We start from the raw sequence: 16,358 nt of genomic DNA on the forward strand, positions 1-16,358 counted from the left end.
ACCCCGACCCTGGCGTGTGGCGGGCCGACCGCGGGTGCGGGGCTGGCGACGCGACCTCAGCCCCGGAACACCGGACCGCACCCCTCGGATGGGGGCTCGGCCCCCACACTCAGAGCCTACACCTCTTGAGCCTGACTCTGACCCCTGGCAGTCCCGCTCCGTGCCCCCGCGGGCGGCCAGCGTCACCTCGCAGCCGCGGGCTGCAGAAGGCGTGGTCCGGTCTGGGGTCCTGGGCCTCCGGGTCCGGAGAAGGAAGCCCCCCGGCCCGGCCCACTGCCCGCGGCCCCGCGCAGCCCCGCCGGCCCTATCTGCTCCGAGGGCGCGGAGGTTGCCACTCGCCGAGCTCAGCCAGCCCCTTCCGGTGGCCGCAGCCCCTCGCAGGCCCCCGGGGTCAAGCGATGCCCCCAGGCCGGCCGGACCCAGGCTGTTCGGAGGGGCTGCAGCGCGCCGGGGGCCGCGACGCTGCTCTAGGAGTCACTTGATGAACCTCTCCCCACTTTGGACACCAAATAATAGGACGAGCCAGCTAAAGGCTGTGAGGGGCCCAGATTTACCAGTCAAGACTGGAATCGAGACTCCCCAGTAAGGCTGACTGTGGCCTCGTTCTTCCAAATAAACGTGTACTTTTTTTTTTTTTTCGGTACGCGGCCCTCTCACCGTTGTGGCCTCTCCCGTTGCGGAGCACAGGCTCCGGACGCGCAGGCTCAGCGGCCATGGCTCACGGGCCCAGCCGCTCCGCAGCATGTGGGATCTTCCCGGACTGGGGCACGAACCCGCGTCCCCTGCATCGGCAGGCGGACTGTCAACCACTGCGCCACCAGGGAAGCCCTAAAGGTGTATTTTTAATGCAACCCTAGCAGGACGGTTCTGAGACTTAACAAAATTCTCACTTCAGCTGGAAGAGTAAATAACCCCAAACAGCTATTATTTCCCTCCTTGGAAACAGAAAAAGGAACAATGGTGGACTTGCCCTAACGTATTAAAACAAACTGTGAAGCTACTGTACTCAACTCAGGGCAATCTGACCCAGAAACAGAAAGCCTACAAACAGATCCCAGAAATGGTAAGAACGTGATGAAAAAGGAAGTATCAAACATCAGTGAAGAAGCAAAGAAACATCCCTGGAATGGAGCTCAGTGGAGGACTATTTGAAGAAACTACTGAAAAGCTGTCAACGCCCGACTAACCAAAGACATGCAAATTAAAACTTTTTTCTTTGCTTTTTTAACAAATTGGAAATCAGTTTCAAATGATAACCTTCAAACAGTCAGGGGTCTGGTGGGTAATCACTCTCCTATACTACTGGAAGCATATAAATTACCTCAAAATTCATGAACATGAATTTGGCCGTAAGAGCCAAAAATAAAAATCTTTTAAAATGATCATACCCCCTTGGACCAGTAATTTCTCTCTGGGATTTTGTTTTAAGGAAATTAACTGCATTTGTAGACTGTATGCTTGATGGTCCGTCTCTCTAACCAACTGTAAACTTGAATTTGGAACCCCGGTGCCAGGAGCACACCTGAGACTTACAGGTACTCACTGGTCACTCGTTTCACTTGCACTTGAAAATGTATGAGTAATGATTCTCAATATCTTGTAATAACCTATAATGGAAGAGAATGTAAAAAAAGAATATATATATATTTATATATATATATGTATATAACTGAATCACTTTGCTGTACACCTGAAACTAACACCCTATAAATCAACTATATTTCAATAAAATATTTTTTAAATTAATGTATGATCATATTTTTAAAGTGTCATTTATAATAATGGCAAAATCATACACAAAGTAAATGACAATAAGGGATTGGTTAAATGGTCCACGTGATAGAATGGTAAACAGTCACTACGAATGATATTTATAAATACCATTTTACAATTTGGAAGCATGCAAATGATATGAAGCAAAAAAAAAAAAAGAAAGAAGCAAACTACAAAATTGTATGTACCTGATGCATGCAAAATATTGATCCGTGGAAAAGCAAATGAAGAAAATACATCAAAATATTTACAGAGGTTCTTCCTAGGGTTTGGGATTTTTTTTTAATACATGGATATATTTTAGTGTGTGTTTTTTAAATATAAATTTATTTACTTATTTATGGCTGTGTTGGGTCTTTGTTGCTGTGCGCGGGCTTTCTCTAGTTGTGGACAGTGGGGGCTACTCTTTGTTGAGGTGCGCGGGCTTTTCATTGCCGTGGCTTCTCTTGTTGCAGAGCACGGGCTCTAGGCGCACGGGCCTCAGTAGTTGTGGCATGAAGGCTCAGTAGTTGTGGCTCTCAGGCTCTAGAGCACAGGCTCAGTAGTTGTGGTTCATGGGCTTAGTTGCTCTGCGGCATGTGGGATCTTCCCGGACCAGGGCTCGAACCCGTGTCTCCTGCATTGGCAGGCGGATTCTTAACCACTGAGCCACCAGGGAAGTCCCTACATGTTTTAAAAGTTACTAATTCTCCTTCCTCCAGTCTGTGCTCTGAAGTAACATTAACAGCTGTGCATCTACACTTCCTATTCTGATGTCAACATGTGTCTCTTCACATCTTACCAAAAAAGATCCTACTGTAGAATAGTTTTCTAGAAGTAGAATCTATGGGTTTAGTGATATGTGGGTGTTTTCAACTTGAATAGGTCCTGCAGGTATACTTACTCAAAATGATGTAGCAATTCAGATCCTGAGCGTGAGGTTTTATTTTTCCTGGTTCTTTAACTTTCCAAAACATTCTAAATTCTGCATACGTAGTACATATTTTTTAAAGCCAGGAAAAAAGATGTCTGGGATGGGGGGCAGATTTCTAAATCACAGTGAGCTAGACTCTCACCATCTCTGTCCTGGTTACTGGGTAGCCTTGCAGGGTGTCCCCACCTCCAGGGGCCACCCCCAAGCCCACTTCCTGTCAAGCACTTCATAAAATCCAAGCATGGTTACGCTTCTGCTTCTAGTGCAATATCATTACATAGACACACTTAAAAAGTTGGGAGTGGTGTGGGACTTTCCTGGTGGTCCAGTGGGTAAGACTCTCTGCTCCCAATACAGAGGCCTTGGGTTCGATCCCTGGTGGGGGAACTAGATCCCGCATGCATGCCACAACTAAGAAGCCCACATGCTGCAACTAAGACCCAGAGCAGCCAAAATAAATAATAAAATAAGTAAATAAATATTAAAAAAAAAAAACTTGGGAAGTTTTGATATAATATTAAGTGAAAATAGCAGATTTCAAAATTTTGTTTTCACTAACAGCAACCCCGTAAAACTATATCTGGGTGGAAAGTAACGTGGAAATATAAAAACCACATAGTGGCAGGGATGGGAGAACCAGTGAGAATGAGGTGTGTTTTTTTGTCCCAACTCCCTCTGGATTCTGTGTGTCTAGTACAGGACCTAACCTCTCTGATCATCTTCCCCCATCAGTCATCTGGGAATAATAATGGCACCTGCCCCTGGGGCTCCTGGGAGGATTCAGTGAGATGAAGCTGGGCAGGTAGAGTCGAGTCAGGCTCTGGCAAGTCCTGGGTAAAGTAACTAGGATTGCTATGTCGCTATGTTGGTGTAGGATGGCTCAAGCCAGGCAGGAGAGCTGATCTGCTACTTATTTTTTTTTAATTGAAATATAGCTAATTTACAATGTTGTGTTAGTTTCAGGTGTACAGCAAAGTAATTCAGTTACAATATATATGTATACGAATATATACATGTATTCTTTCTCAAGTTCTTTTCCCATATAGGTTATTACAAAATATCAGAGTTCCCTGTGCTATACAGTAGGTCCTTGTTATCTATTTTCTGTATGGTAGTGTGTATCTGTTCCTCCCAAATTCCTGTTTTATCCCTCCCCCTGATCTACTTTTACCATCATCTCATCTCAATAAAAACGGAAGAAAGAAAGAAAGAAAGGACGGAAGGAAGGAAGGAAGGAAGGAAGAAAAACACACAAAATATCCCAAAAGGGTAAACTGCTTCTTAACATGACAGCAAGATATAACAAATAAAAAAATACAGGATGCCCAGTTAAAATTTGCATTTCAGATAAACAACTAATAATATTTTAGTATAAATGTGTCCCATACAATATCACATCTCACCTCTCCTCCCCCCCACCGCCCCACCCCCACCCCGGCCCCAACCCGTAGCAGAAAACTCTGTTCCTTGTACGTGCTGTGATTTCTCCTCCCACCTCTGGGCATTGGCACCCAGGGCTCCTGCTGCCTGGGCCACCCTTCTTCCTCCTCCCCACCTCTGCCTGGAGAACTCCTACCCAGCTCAGATGTCATCTCCTTCAGGAAGTCCCCCCTCCCCAATCCCAGGCTATTCATCCCGATCCAGCCCTGCTGCTGCTGCTGCTGGACAGGTGCCTTGAGGGCAGGAAGACTTGTTGCTTCTTGTAGACCCAGTACCAGCCCTGCTCAAGCCTGACATCAAACAGGTGCTCAGGGACTTCCCCGGTGGTGGTCGAGTGGTTAAGACTCCATGCTTCCACTGCAGGGGGAGCAGCCTCAATCCCTGGTCGGGGTACTAAGATCCCACATACTGTGCAACATGGCCAAAAAATTAAAAACAAAAAACAAAAAAAAAACAGGCGCTCAATAAAAAGTCAAAGGAATGAGTGAATGAGTTTTCTCCCAACCCCGCTTCCCTCCTGCAGCAATGTACCCCACCTGCTGCTTCCCAAGCCCTGTGGGCTTCATTCATTCCTTGTCACAAGGGTTGCATGGCACATGGTATGCACAGGGGAGAGAGTGGCACTGCAGCAACTTGGCGTTCAGGCCGCCCAACGGCGAAGCAGAATTTCTCTTGCAAGGGCAGCAGCCCCACCCGAATTTGAGCTGCTGATATTGGCTGCCAACGTTGGTTCCTCACTCTAGGGACAGGCAAGCACTTCACACATGTGGGCTTGCTACTCTTCAACACCACCTCTGAGAGGGGGGTGTTACTACCCCATTTTATAGATGAGAAAACTGAGGCTCAAAGAGGTTAAGGTCACCTGCCCAAGGTTACACAGCGGAGCTTGACCCAGGCCCCCCGACAGGCAAGAGCTCGGTGCAGCCTCTTGAAACAGCCAGCATCTGAAGAAAGTCCCCTAACGTGCACATTCTCTCCAGTTAAGGCCCTGCCTTGTGACAGGGCCCTTCCCTCACTAGCCCCCTCCCCTCACTTTGTAATCCCACAGCCCCAGGCAGAGCCAGGCACCCTGAGCCCAAAAGAGGCCACAACCCCTGATGGTCATTCAAGCCACAGTTGCCGACACTGAGGAGGAAGGAGGTGGGCACAGGCTAGTGAACAGCACACGGGGGGCCCAGCGGACCAAGGTCAAGGCGGGAGATGAGAGAATGCTCACAGCAGGGTTGGCTAGGACTGGGAGCAGTGCAGGCTGCTTCAAGAGGTCCTGCCCTGGCTGGCAGGGCCATATGGTGCCCTCTGTCTGGCACACCATTCCTCAGCATCATCAGCTCCAGCACCTCTCCAGGCCCGGCCGTTTTTCACTCTATCCTCACTCCCTGTTTCCCTCTCCATCCCTGCACCATCCGTGATGACTCTATTGATCATCCACGGTTCACTGCTGCAGCCAGGTGCCTAGGACTGTGATCAGTAGTAATTTGGTTCACATGTGAATTAATAGCTGAGACCCAAAGGCCAAACTTTGGGTGGGAGGCAGGGTGAGGCCAGGCAGGGGAGCAGCAGGTACAAACTCCTGAAGGGAGAGAAGGCTTTTTGAGGCACCCAGGGGAGGCTGGCAGGGCAGGTGCCAAGCACAGGGAACTGTGGAGGCATGATGAGAGTCAAGAGGTGGGGAGCATCGCCAGCCCGGGCCAGCTTCCAGGGTCTTGAACAGATTTGTGTGGGAGGCGTGCAGAGGAGCCCAGTCCACCGATCACCCAGGGGAGGCAAGAACAGTCCTGGAGCTCAGCTGAAGGTGTGGCACTGTCCCTAGGCAGACAGGCCAGGAGGGGTGAACGGTTTACTGTTATGTCGGCCGAGACATTCTTCTAAGTGGGAGAAGCAAGATCCAGGACAGTGTGGACGATGTAATCACATTTCTGGTTTTCAGAAATTATATATGTGTTTCCATTCCTATATGTGGTTGTTAAATTCCTAAAGAAAGCCAGGGCAAGAGACCCATGGGAGGAGGCGATGCGGAGGGGTGGGGAGTGAGTCTTCACATTTAACTCAAGGTGCTCCTGTATTGTTGGAATTGTTACATCACATCTATGTATTATTTTTATTTTTTAGAAAAATAGGGAATTCCCCGGTGGCCCAATGGTTAAGACTCTGAGCTTCCACTGCAGTGGGTGTGGGTTCGATCCCTGGCTGGGGAACTAAGATCCCACATGCTGCATGGCACGGCCAAAAAAAATTTTTAAAAAAAAGAAAGAAAGAAAAATAATCAGGAATTAAAGAAAAAAAATCTCAGTGAAGCCTCCCTTTCTTGGGAAGCTTTGCCTGCCCCCTACTTGCTTGCAAACTCCCGCAGGCCTGGGCCTCCCGCTCCTGATCACCCCCCACCTTGCTCTTCAGTTTCCTGGTTGCCTCCACCATTAGACTGGCAGGGTCTGTTGTGGGGTCTGTCTGCAGGAAGCTGCGGCCCCTGTACCTGGCCCAGGGGAATGGACGGATGAAGGAGGGGGCCCTGTTGTCACTCTGAGTTGGGGAGGGTATAGACCAAGGTTGGCAGGTCTGTTTCTGGGGGAAGCCCATGGGGAGGCAGTTGGACCAGGATCCAAATCCTGGCCATGCCACTGATCAGCTGGCTGCCCTAGAACTGATATCCATCAGCCTTAGTTTTCCCACCTGTGAAATGGTGCTGATAGCAGTGTCTACTCACTTGGCTTGGGTGGCCAGGCAGAAGCCCAGCAGAGCCTCCAACTGAGGAGGGGGAAGAGGTGGACAGAAGGAGGAGGGGGCAGGAGTGGAGAAGGCAGGCCCCACCTGAATCCCAGCTGTGGGCAGTGTCCTGGGGGCTCTGCTGGGTCACCAGAGGGATGGTGGTGGACCAAGGCTGCACAGGGCGGGGAGCGCTTGGAATTTCCAAATTCCAGCTTTGCAGTTTTCTTTGGGGAGCCTCCTCCCTCACCAGGACCTAGTGGGGCTTCCTGTGCAGTAGGGGAGGGGCCAGCTCCCTCGTGGCCTGGACACCAGGAAGCCCCTGGGCTGGGGCAGCAGGCTCTGGTCACAGTCACGAGGGAGGCTGGGCCCAACAGCCCTTATCTTGCCTGACCTTGTGGGGCTGACCACTCCCTCCATCTGGAAAATGTGGCCCCCTGCCCTCTCGGAGGCCTCTTTCTCCTTAAATCCCAATGATCCTGGGGTGGGGCCTCAGAGCCCAATTCTACCCCTTGGCCCACCACCCTGAGGTGCCTTCACTGGCCCCAGCCCGAGCCACCTGCCAGACGCCTCCCCCTGGAGACCCTGGGGCGTCTCTGACTCAGCAGAGTTTGTACCTGCCCTGCTGCCCCCCCTCCCCCAGCGTCCCGCACACAGAGGGCCCTGTTGCCCAAGCCCTAACTGCTGGCCACTCCCAGGCACTCCCGCCCTCCCCCACCAGCTCTACCAATTTGAATTCCTGACTATCCCTCCCTCTGGCCTCCTCCCTAGACCCAGGCCCTGCCCCCAGGCTGGGGGAAGGAATCCTCCAGATAGATAAGGGCAAGGGGCAAAGGGACACACCTGGGCTCAGACCCCCTGATCTGCCACCAACTTGCTGAACGACCTTGATGAATGACCTCCCATCTCTGAGCCTGAGTTTCTCCATCTGTAAAAAGGGGAAATAATTATACCCCCTGGATAAGGTGGCCTCGAGCATACATAAGCTGAGGCACATGGTGAGGGCTCCATACAGGCCAGTTCTCATTGGGAAGTGCAGCCACCAGGAGCCCCAGGCCAACCGTTTCTTAAGGCGGCGTCCAGTTTGATGTCTGCTCCACGCCATGTCGCCAGGTCGGGATGCCTGCATGGAGGGCTCGAGGAGGACCCAGTCTGATAGGGGAAGCAGCAGAGTTAATGAGTAATTCCAGGCCATGGGGACTGTGCCTGGAGGCTGTCCATGCACCTGGGAGGGGCAGCCGAATCCAGTGGGGGCAGGTGGGATGGGGAAGGTGTGGGGAGATGGCCCCAAGACGCAATGGAGGGCACTTGTGAAGGACATCCGGAGTGAGCTGGCTGAAGGGGCCAGGCAGCTGGAAGGCCCATTTTAGGAGAGAGGAAACTGAGCAGGAGGGTCCAAGCGTCCAGGTGAGCCCCCTCTGACCAAAGCATCCTGACCAAGGGGATGTGGCCCATGGGGTCCCTCAGGCTGAGGTCAGTGTCCTGGACGTCCAGCCAAGCAGGCACAGCGCATCAGGTGGTTGGTTACCGGAGGATGAAAGGGAATTTCCCTGAGGGCCCAGAGCACAATGGGGCCTGTAGCCAGGTATCAGAGGCCAGGGCTTTCTATTCATGGGTCCCAGAACAGACCCATGACAGACTCCCCCAGCCAACGGAACTGGGACAGACTGGTGGGGTCTGCCATGGGTCCATTCCTGTGGGACTGGCTGGGGTGTCCCTGGTGTCACCACAGCCCCAGGAACCCTCTGTGCCCAGGATCTGGAGCCAGCCTCACCTGGCGATATTGTCGGTTTCACAAGACCTGAGTTGGCTAGTGGGATCTGCCTTAGGTGGAAGCCCTGACTCCCCGCCAGCCCCAACCCTGCTTCCAAATCTGACCTCCAGGGGGTGAGACAGGGAGACAGGGTGTTGACCAAAAGGTGAGATGAGCTTCAAATGGGCCTCGGAGGTGTCTCTGAGCTTTTTATGTTGTGACCTCCGTGCTGTGTTGCTCTTATGAACACAGATTTCATATAAGGACTCTGGAATTGATCAGTTAACATTATGTTTTTTTAATTATTCTGAACATAATTTAATATTTTCTTGAGAAGTCAGAATTGACATTTTGGATATCAACTTTTTTTTATTTTTAGCACCTTTATTGGAGGATAATTGCTTTACAATGGTGTGTTTCTGTTTTATAACAAAGTGAATCAGCTATACATATACATATATCCCCATATCTCTTCCCTCTTGCATCTCCCTCCCTCCCACCCTAACATTATGTTTTGAATATGCACATTGGCAGAGGGCAGTCACTGAGAGGAAGAGAGGGACGGATGGGCTGGCCCCAGGGGCCCCCAGCAGGATGGGGTTCCCCACAGCAGGTGAGCCTCCGGAAGGGCTGGAGGAGCCACACGGCCATCTTCAGGCTGGTTTGTGGGTGCAGCTCTTGTCTACTTGTCGGTGAAGGGGGGTAAATCAGACCCACATTGTGGGGAGCGAGAATGGGACATGAGGTCCTTGATGAGAAATGACTGGGAGGAGGGCTGGTGAGGTGCTGGGCCCTGGCCAGAGGCCCCCAGGCAGAAGTGGCTGGCACCAGGACAGGCTCAGTGACCCTCGCTCCAGAACTCTCCGGACTCTCCGGATACTGCCCGTTTGCCCACTCCATAGCTCCCTCTGCCCTCTGGCCATCCCCTCCTGGGCAGGCCTGGACAGGCTTTGGGCCTCCGGGTCGTCTGGTCAGTCGGGAGGGGCCCAGGCCAGGCATCTGCTCTTCAGCTGCTCACCTTGCTGCACCTGTGTGGCCTCCCCCTGCCCCTGCTCAAAGCCTTCAGGACCTCAGGGCCCCAGGAGGAAGAGAGGTGGGCCCAGAACCATCTGCCCTGCGCCCGACCCACACCCCCATCACCTGTGCCCTCACCAGCTTCTTTGGTCTTCCTTTGGGTCCTGACTCTGGGCCACGTGCTCAGTACATATGACCTGCTCAAATCAACCCTCCTGCCCCAGCCCTGCCACAGATGAGGAAACTGAGGCTCAGAGAGGCCTCCCAGCTGTCCACTGGCAGGCTAGGGTTCAGACCCAGGTGGCTGCTCAGTGGCCTCCCCCAGCCTGCCAAGCCCTGTGTTTCTTTGCTCATTCACTGACACTTCCTGTGGCCTCGGGAACACTGGGGTTGGCCAGTCTCCCCAAGGATGGAGGAAGGATGGCTTCTGTGGGTACATGGGGGACCCCCCAGGGTGCTCTGGGGAGAGGGCAGGGAGAGAACAGGGCTGGGCGGGGCCTGATTCCCAAGCCTACAGGGTCAGAGACTTTTCCTGCTGCCCTGACCCAGGGGCGCGGTCCCCGCGGAGCAGCCCTCGGTGCGCGCAGGCTGCCCCCTGGTGGCGGCGTGAGAAAGCGCCCGGGGACTGACTTTGAAACCCAGGAGAGGGGGCCCTCGCCAGCAGGTGGGCACCTGTCCCCATCCCCTCCCCGCCAGCCCGTGCCACTGCTCCCTGAGTTTCCCCAAATGTCCAATCACTCATTATTCCCATGAGTCGTGGCCTTTGCTGTTCCCTCCGCCTAGGATGACCCCCTCCTCACCTGCCCCAGTGCCCGCGATCAGAATTACAGCCTTCCTTTGCTTCCCGGGGTCCATGTCTGACTCTATTCCAGGGGGTGGGGAGGCCCAGTACGTGATGTGAACCCCCAGAGCCCTGCACAGGAGCCACACACAGAGGATGATCAAAAATTGCTAGCTCTGGGCTTCCCTGGTGGCGCGGTGGTTAAGAATCTGCCTGCCAATGCAGGGGACACAGGTTCGAGCCCTGGTCCGGGAAGATCCCACGCGCCGCAGAGCAACTAAGCCCGAGGGCCACAACTACTGAAGCCCGAGCACCTGGAACCCGTGCTCCGCAGCAAGAGAAGCCACTGCAATGAGAAGCCGGCTCACTGCAACGAAGAGTAGCCCCTGCTCTCCGCAACTAAAGAAAGCGTATTTATTGAGGATCTGCTATCTGCCGGGCAATGAACAAGCCAAAGAGCTCCCTGCCTTTGTGGGGCTTACCTTCCAGCTGGGGTGGGGTGACTGCAGGGATGGAACACGGACAGTAGAAGAACCACAGGGGACATACCAGGTGTGGATAAGGGCAACGGAGAAAAACAGGCAGGGTGGGGGCAGGAGGGAGGGGTGGGGTGCCACTTCCTGGCCATGACACAGACTACTCTGCAGCTATCGGAAAAAAGGTGAGAGATGCTGGCCAATGGTCAGGAGAGGAGGTTAAGTAAAAACTGATGGGACAATATGGCTAGCATAATTCTCCTTGGGTTACATTTGTGGTTCCCATGAAATGACAGCTACTGTGTTTAATTTTGAAAGTGCTGGATTAAGTTTCTATCCTCTTGCTAAATTGTCGTTGCTCTTCCAGTATGTGGGGACCATACTTGTGCCCCGCCTCAGACTGTGGGAAGCCCACTGAGCCCTCCAACCTGAGCCCAGGCCCCAGGAGGAGCTGGGTAGTTCTCTCTTGCAAAAACAGCTTTCTTGTTCCTCATGGGCCTCAGGTTCTATTCTGGGTTGTGAGCTCACAAAAATCTGATGATTTGAAAGATTGTGAAAGCTGAGAGGTGTTTGCACACCCGTGTTCACAGCAGCATGATTCACAAGGGCCCAAAAAAGTGGAAGCAACCCCGATGTATGAATAGATAAACAAAATGTGGTCCATCCATACAGTGGAATATGATTCAGCCTTAAGGAAGAACAAAACTGTGACACCTGCTACAACATGGATGAAACTTGAGGACATTATGCTGTGAAATAAGCCAGACACCAAAAGACAATTTACTGTGCAAGTCCACTTACATGACCTCCCTGGAGTAGTCAAATTCGTACAGACAGAGAGTAGATTAGAGGTTACCGGGGGCTGAGGGAGGGGGTGGGAAGCTGTCGTGTAATGGGTGTAGAGTTTCAGTTTTGCAAGATGAAAAGACATTCTGGAGATGGGTTGCACAACACTGTGAATGTACTTAGCACTACGGAACCGTACACTTAAAAATGGTTAAGATGGTAAATTTGATGGTATGTATGTTTCATCCAAATTAAAAAAAAAAAGAAATTGTGACCCCGTCTGGGTTGCCCCTCCAGCCAGCTGAGGAGACTCTGTGCCAGCCTTCTCACTGGAAAGCCAGGTGGTTGTGCGGGAGAGGGGGTGGTCATGGCCCTCAGTGGACAGTTTCCTTCCAGGCTGAGACCTGAAGCTTCCGCTCACAAGTGGTGAGTATGTGCATGCACCACGTGGTCTCCACGCTGGTTCCTGTGTTCTCTGAGGATAAGGCAGGTTGGGTTGAGGCATCCCCTGGGCCTGCCCCTCCCTGTTCCCACCTCAGCCCGGGGGACAGCACAGTGGAAACTTCTGGACCCGATTCACCAACTTCCCAGAGAACCTGCCCTTGGCTCCAATCCTTCTGGCCAGATGCTTCCAATCGGTTCCCCCTGCCCCCAGGGAAGGTGGTGCCCTTTCTCTGACAGCAGTGGGGACATGGGGAAAAGTGGAGCATCAACTAGAAGCAGAGAAGAATGAAGACCACCCTTGGTCCCCACCTTCTGGAGTGGGAGCCCCCAGAGGACCATGGGAGGGAGTATCACGGCAGCCCTGTGACCTGAGACGAGGGGACCCTCTGAGTCTCAGTGACTCTTCTGCAAGTGGGGTGAATGTGGACACACCCTCCCAGGGAGGCCCCTCAGAAGTGAGAAGCGCTGGGGAAAGATACAGAGAGGGACCCCCAGCTGGGATGCGCTGACCCCAGGGACACAGTCCGCCTGCAGGGACACCCTGTGGGTCCCTGCTTCTCAGTCCTGGCTCTTCGCTGGACCCTCTGCGGCCCTGCCAGCCGACGCTGACCTGAGCCTCCCTAAAGGGTTCGCACCCTCCCCCCCACCCCCCAACCAGGGTAACATGTCTGCAGCGAGGAAGGAGAGGAGGGCTTGGTTCCTTGTTGTGCTTTCACTTCTACAATATCCTTTTTCTTTTTTCTATGAACATTTTAATGAGGAGTTGAACAAAAGATAGAAAAAATAACATTCTGATGGCTTTTTATTTTAAGAGGCAGGCTTTTCTTGAGACTTTCATACAAGGCAATGGGTGAGTAAGGCTAAACTCCTAAAGAAAACGCGTACTGATGATGGAGCAGAAAAAGGCACTTCTCCCAAAACCTGCTGGTTACCAGCCTGTCAGCCTCTCGGGGGCTACTTGCTCTGCTTTCTTCTGGAAACAGGTCCATTCAGACCTAAGCCCTGCTGCCCTTGAGGCCAGGAGGACTGGGATGGCCGAGTGTTCCGAGCATTGGTACATGGAGCAGGCGCTGCGCACAAAGTGAGGAGGGCTTGGTGGTGGGTCCGCATGTGGGGCGCAGGTGGCTAGAGGCCACCACCCCAGCGGGGAGCTGCACTCACTCTCCCTGGAGGGACATGTGATCCAGCAGGTGGACTGGGACCAGGCCTCTGTGGCCACCCGACTCCCCATAGTAGAATCCCTTGTCATCCGCAGGCCCATAGACAGTGACCACATCCCCCACCCTCAGTGACATCTTGCCCTTCACCAGGCCCCCTGCCGGTCCATCCCTGGGGTCATAGTCCAGAGCCACCACCATGGTCTTTGGAGTCCACAGTGAGGGCCTTCTGGGGCTCCCCTGCGGCAGGGGGAAGGAGCCCTGGGGGCCTCCAAGCCCCCCAAAGTCATCGAGGTGGGCCATGGAGGGCAGGTACCCTTGCCCCAGCAAATGCCATCTCCCACCAGTCCACTCCGTGCCCGTGTCCACCTTGTCCACCAGGTGCCCGGGGATGTTGCCCACTTGCCCATCGTGTTCACCACGATAGAAGCCGTGGGTGTCCTGAGAGCCCCACACTCTCAGCAACTGCCCTTTCCGGAAGGTCAGCTCCTCCTCTGCAGCCTCGGGGGTGGCAGACATCACCAGGGGGATGTAATCAGAGAGGGCCACAAAGACCTTGGCTGGAGGGTCCACCCTCGTTCCCAGCGGTGGGGCGCCACCCCTGGACATTCTGATGACCCTGCTGGATGGAGCGGGACACAGCGCCAAGCTGGGCTCCTGGAACCAGCCCTCTCTCTTGCCCCCCAGAGCCTGACCTGGCCCGCTCTGTCTCCTGAGCTCCTTCCTCTGCTCTCGCCCCTCTGTGCCCCATAGACCGAAGCGCCCTGCCTCCTCCTGCAGAATGTCACAGAAGTCAGACACGTATCGCTGGCTGGTGCCCAGCTGGGGAGGGGTGAATGCTGGGGCATTTTGCTTTTGTCTGAGGACCTTCTCAAGGGCAGCCTTCTCCTGACACGGCTCTTTGCTGGGTCCACACTCAGGGGACCGACAGATGACTCCTGCAGCAGGGCTTTGGCTGGTGTCCACGTGCCGGTACTGGTTCTCTTCCCCCCGAGACTGGCCCTGGGGCAGAGGTGGCCTGTGGTTCCGGGGACTCTTCTGGAAGAGCTGGTCCTTTCTGGAGAGCTCCCGGGCCTCTGTGGGCCTCTGGGCTTGGCTGTCTGACCCTGCACTTGGAAATTCTCCGTCTGAACTCAGTCTGGGCGTCGGGGACTGCCTCCTTGGGGGTTCTTCAGGGAATGCTTCTAGAAACTTGGCCCGGGGCTCCCCGCACCTTCCGGGGCTGTGGGGACTGGCCTTGGCCCTCGGGGGAGTCAGCACCAGCCTCTGAGGGCAGATGGGGAAGGTCATTCTGCCAGTGGACGGGTCCCCACAGGTGCAGCTAAAGGGCGACATCTCTGGCAATCGGAGACAGGTGACGCAGTTGTGAGGGATCTGAGCCGGCACTGAATCCACGGATTCTCCACAGAACGACATGGTTCTCACTGAGATCTTCTGGCACATCGGTGGCAGCTGGAGCTGGGAAAATTCCAACAGGATGCTCCCAGCAGTGGCATCGGCCACCTCTGCCACCTTGAGCCCATCGGCATACACAGCATAGCCGGTGACCTGAACTCCGTTGGAAGACCCAGCTGAGTCGATGGTCACGGGGAGCCAGCTGACCACCAGGAGGCCCGGTGAGGTGTGGCGCTCCACCAGCACGTCCAGTGGAGGGTCAGGGGGGCCCGCCAAGGGTGTGTTGAAGGTGATGGTTGAGGACATTGTTTCCCAGCACACCAGCAGCGAGTCCCACGGTGGGTGCACCTCCACCCTCACCTGGTACCTCATGCCGGGATGCAGGTGGTGGAAGGTGTAGCAGCTCACGCCCGCTAGGGTCAGGGCACACTCCAGGTCATCCAGGTACACCATGTGGGGGTGGCTGCTGCCAACCCAGGTGATCTCGGCCGACGTGGCTGCAACACTCTTCAGGTAAAGTTGCGTAGGGGCCACACAAAAGACACTGTTTGTCCCCAGAAGAGGTCTGGAGAAGCCCCGCTTGCCCATGCTCTGCTGAGAGCCCAGCCGGCCATCTTCCATCTTGGCATCTGAGATTTCTATTGCCACCTCGGTCTTGGAGCCCACCCTCACCGTTGTCGCGTGTGGCCCCCTGTCCACTGTCCCCTGGGCTTTCCCAGGTACTAAGCTGTGACCAGTGTCTTCCTTCGAAGCTTTGCCCTGCCCAGCCGGGAGTCGAGTGGGGCCAAGGTCAGGGAACTCCTGGGGCAGGCAGCCCAGGATGTCACTGTCTGAAATCTGCTCCACCAGGTTGGACGGCACCAGCCCCTGCTGGCCGTCCTCAAGCTCCCCTTTGTAGAAGCCGTCCTCATCCATGTCCCCAAAGACATACACGTAATCCCCAGCCGTGAGCAGCAGCTCGCTCTCGGGGTGCTTGTTGGGCCCTTCAAATGGGTTGTAGCTATACCGAGCCAGAAAGACCTTGAGCTTGGGGGTGGTGGGGGCCTCCAAACCCCCCACTTCCAGGGTCGAGGACACGCTATAGGGCTCTAGATCCTCCACCTCGCTGGCTGTGTCCACGTCCAGAGTAGGGCAGGATGGCGCAGGGACCCACATGGACTCCACCTCAGAGGAGGAGTTCGACTGGGAGCTGGTTTTCTTGGCCTGGGGCCTGGAGTCCAGAGGTCGGCTGCTTGGGACTCTGTCTGGCACTTTGGGGGCACTGGTTGCCTCCCTGAGGGCAACTGGGTTCTCCAGCAGGGAGTCTTCCTTCTTCTCCTGTTTGGCTCTGCTAGGCTGGGACAATGCTTGGTCCTCAGGCCTTAGCTGCAACTTGGTTCTTCCACTGCTTCTCACTTGGGACTCCGGGGCTGGCGGGGCCTCGCGGGGTTCCTGGGGAGGGTGACCAGGCTGACACTGCAGTGCCCGCATCTCCTCCCAGGCCGTCTGGAGATCACACAGGGCCTTCTGCTGGTCGTGCTGCAGCTGTTGCTGCCTGTCCTGCCCTCGTGCCGCCTGCTGCAACAGCTGCCCCGCCAGCAAGCCGGCGGCGTTGCGCTCCCGGCACGCGAGGCCCAGCTGCCCGCGCACGTCTTTGTTCTCGGCCGCCACCTTTCCCGTCCAGTCGGCCTGGGCCTGCAGCCGCGCGTTCTCCTTCGCCAGCCAGGCGCCTTCTCGGAGCGCCGCC

At 54.6% G+C, this 16,358-nt stretch overlaps 1 protein-coding gene across 1 annotated transcript in view; it reads right to left on the reverse strand.

Annotated features, from left to right (window-relative positions):
* LOC103080005 (RIMS-binding protein 3C) overlaps nt 1-16,358 on the reverse strand; it is a 23,130-nt gene that overhangs the window by 4,881 nt on the left and 1,891 nt on the right. The window contains exons 2-4 of the mRNA XM_007451048.1: nt 13,242-16,358; nt 6,457-6,596; nt 82-200 (exon numbers count right to left, since the gene is read on the reverse strand). The exon at nt 13,242-16,358 is cut by the window's right edge and continues 20 nt beyond it. Coding sequence (XP_007451110.1) covers nt 82-200; nt 6,457-6,596; nt 13,242-16,358 — 3,376 coding nt within the window. The remainder of the gene's footprint in view (nt 1-81; nt 201-6,456; nt 6,597-13,241) is intronic.

The sequence above is a fragment of the Lipotes vexillifer genome, unplaced genomic scaffold (assembly GCF_000442215.2).
Source record: "Lipotes vexillifer unplaced genomic scaffold, Lipotes_vexillifer_v1.1 scaffold1783, whole genome shotgun sequence".
NCBI classification, from domain to species: Eukaryota; Metazoa; Chordata; class Mammalia; order Artiodactyla; family Lipotidae; genus Lipotes; species Lipotes vexillifer.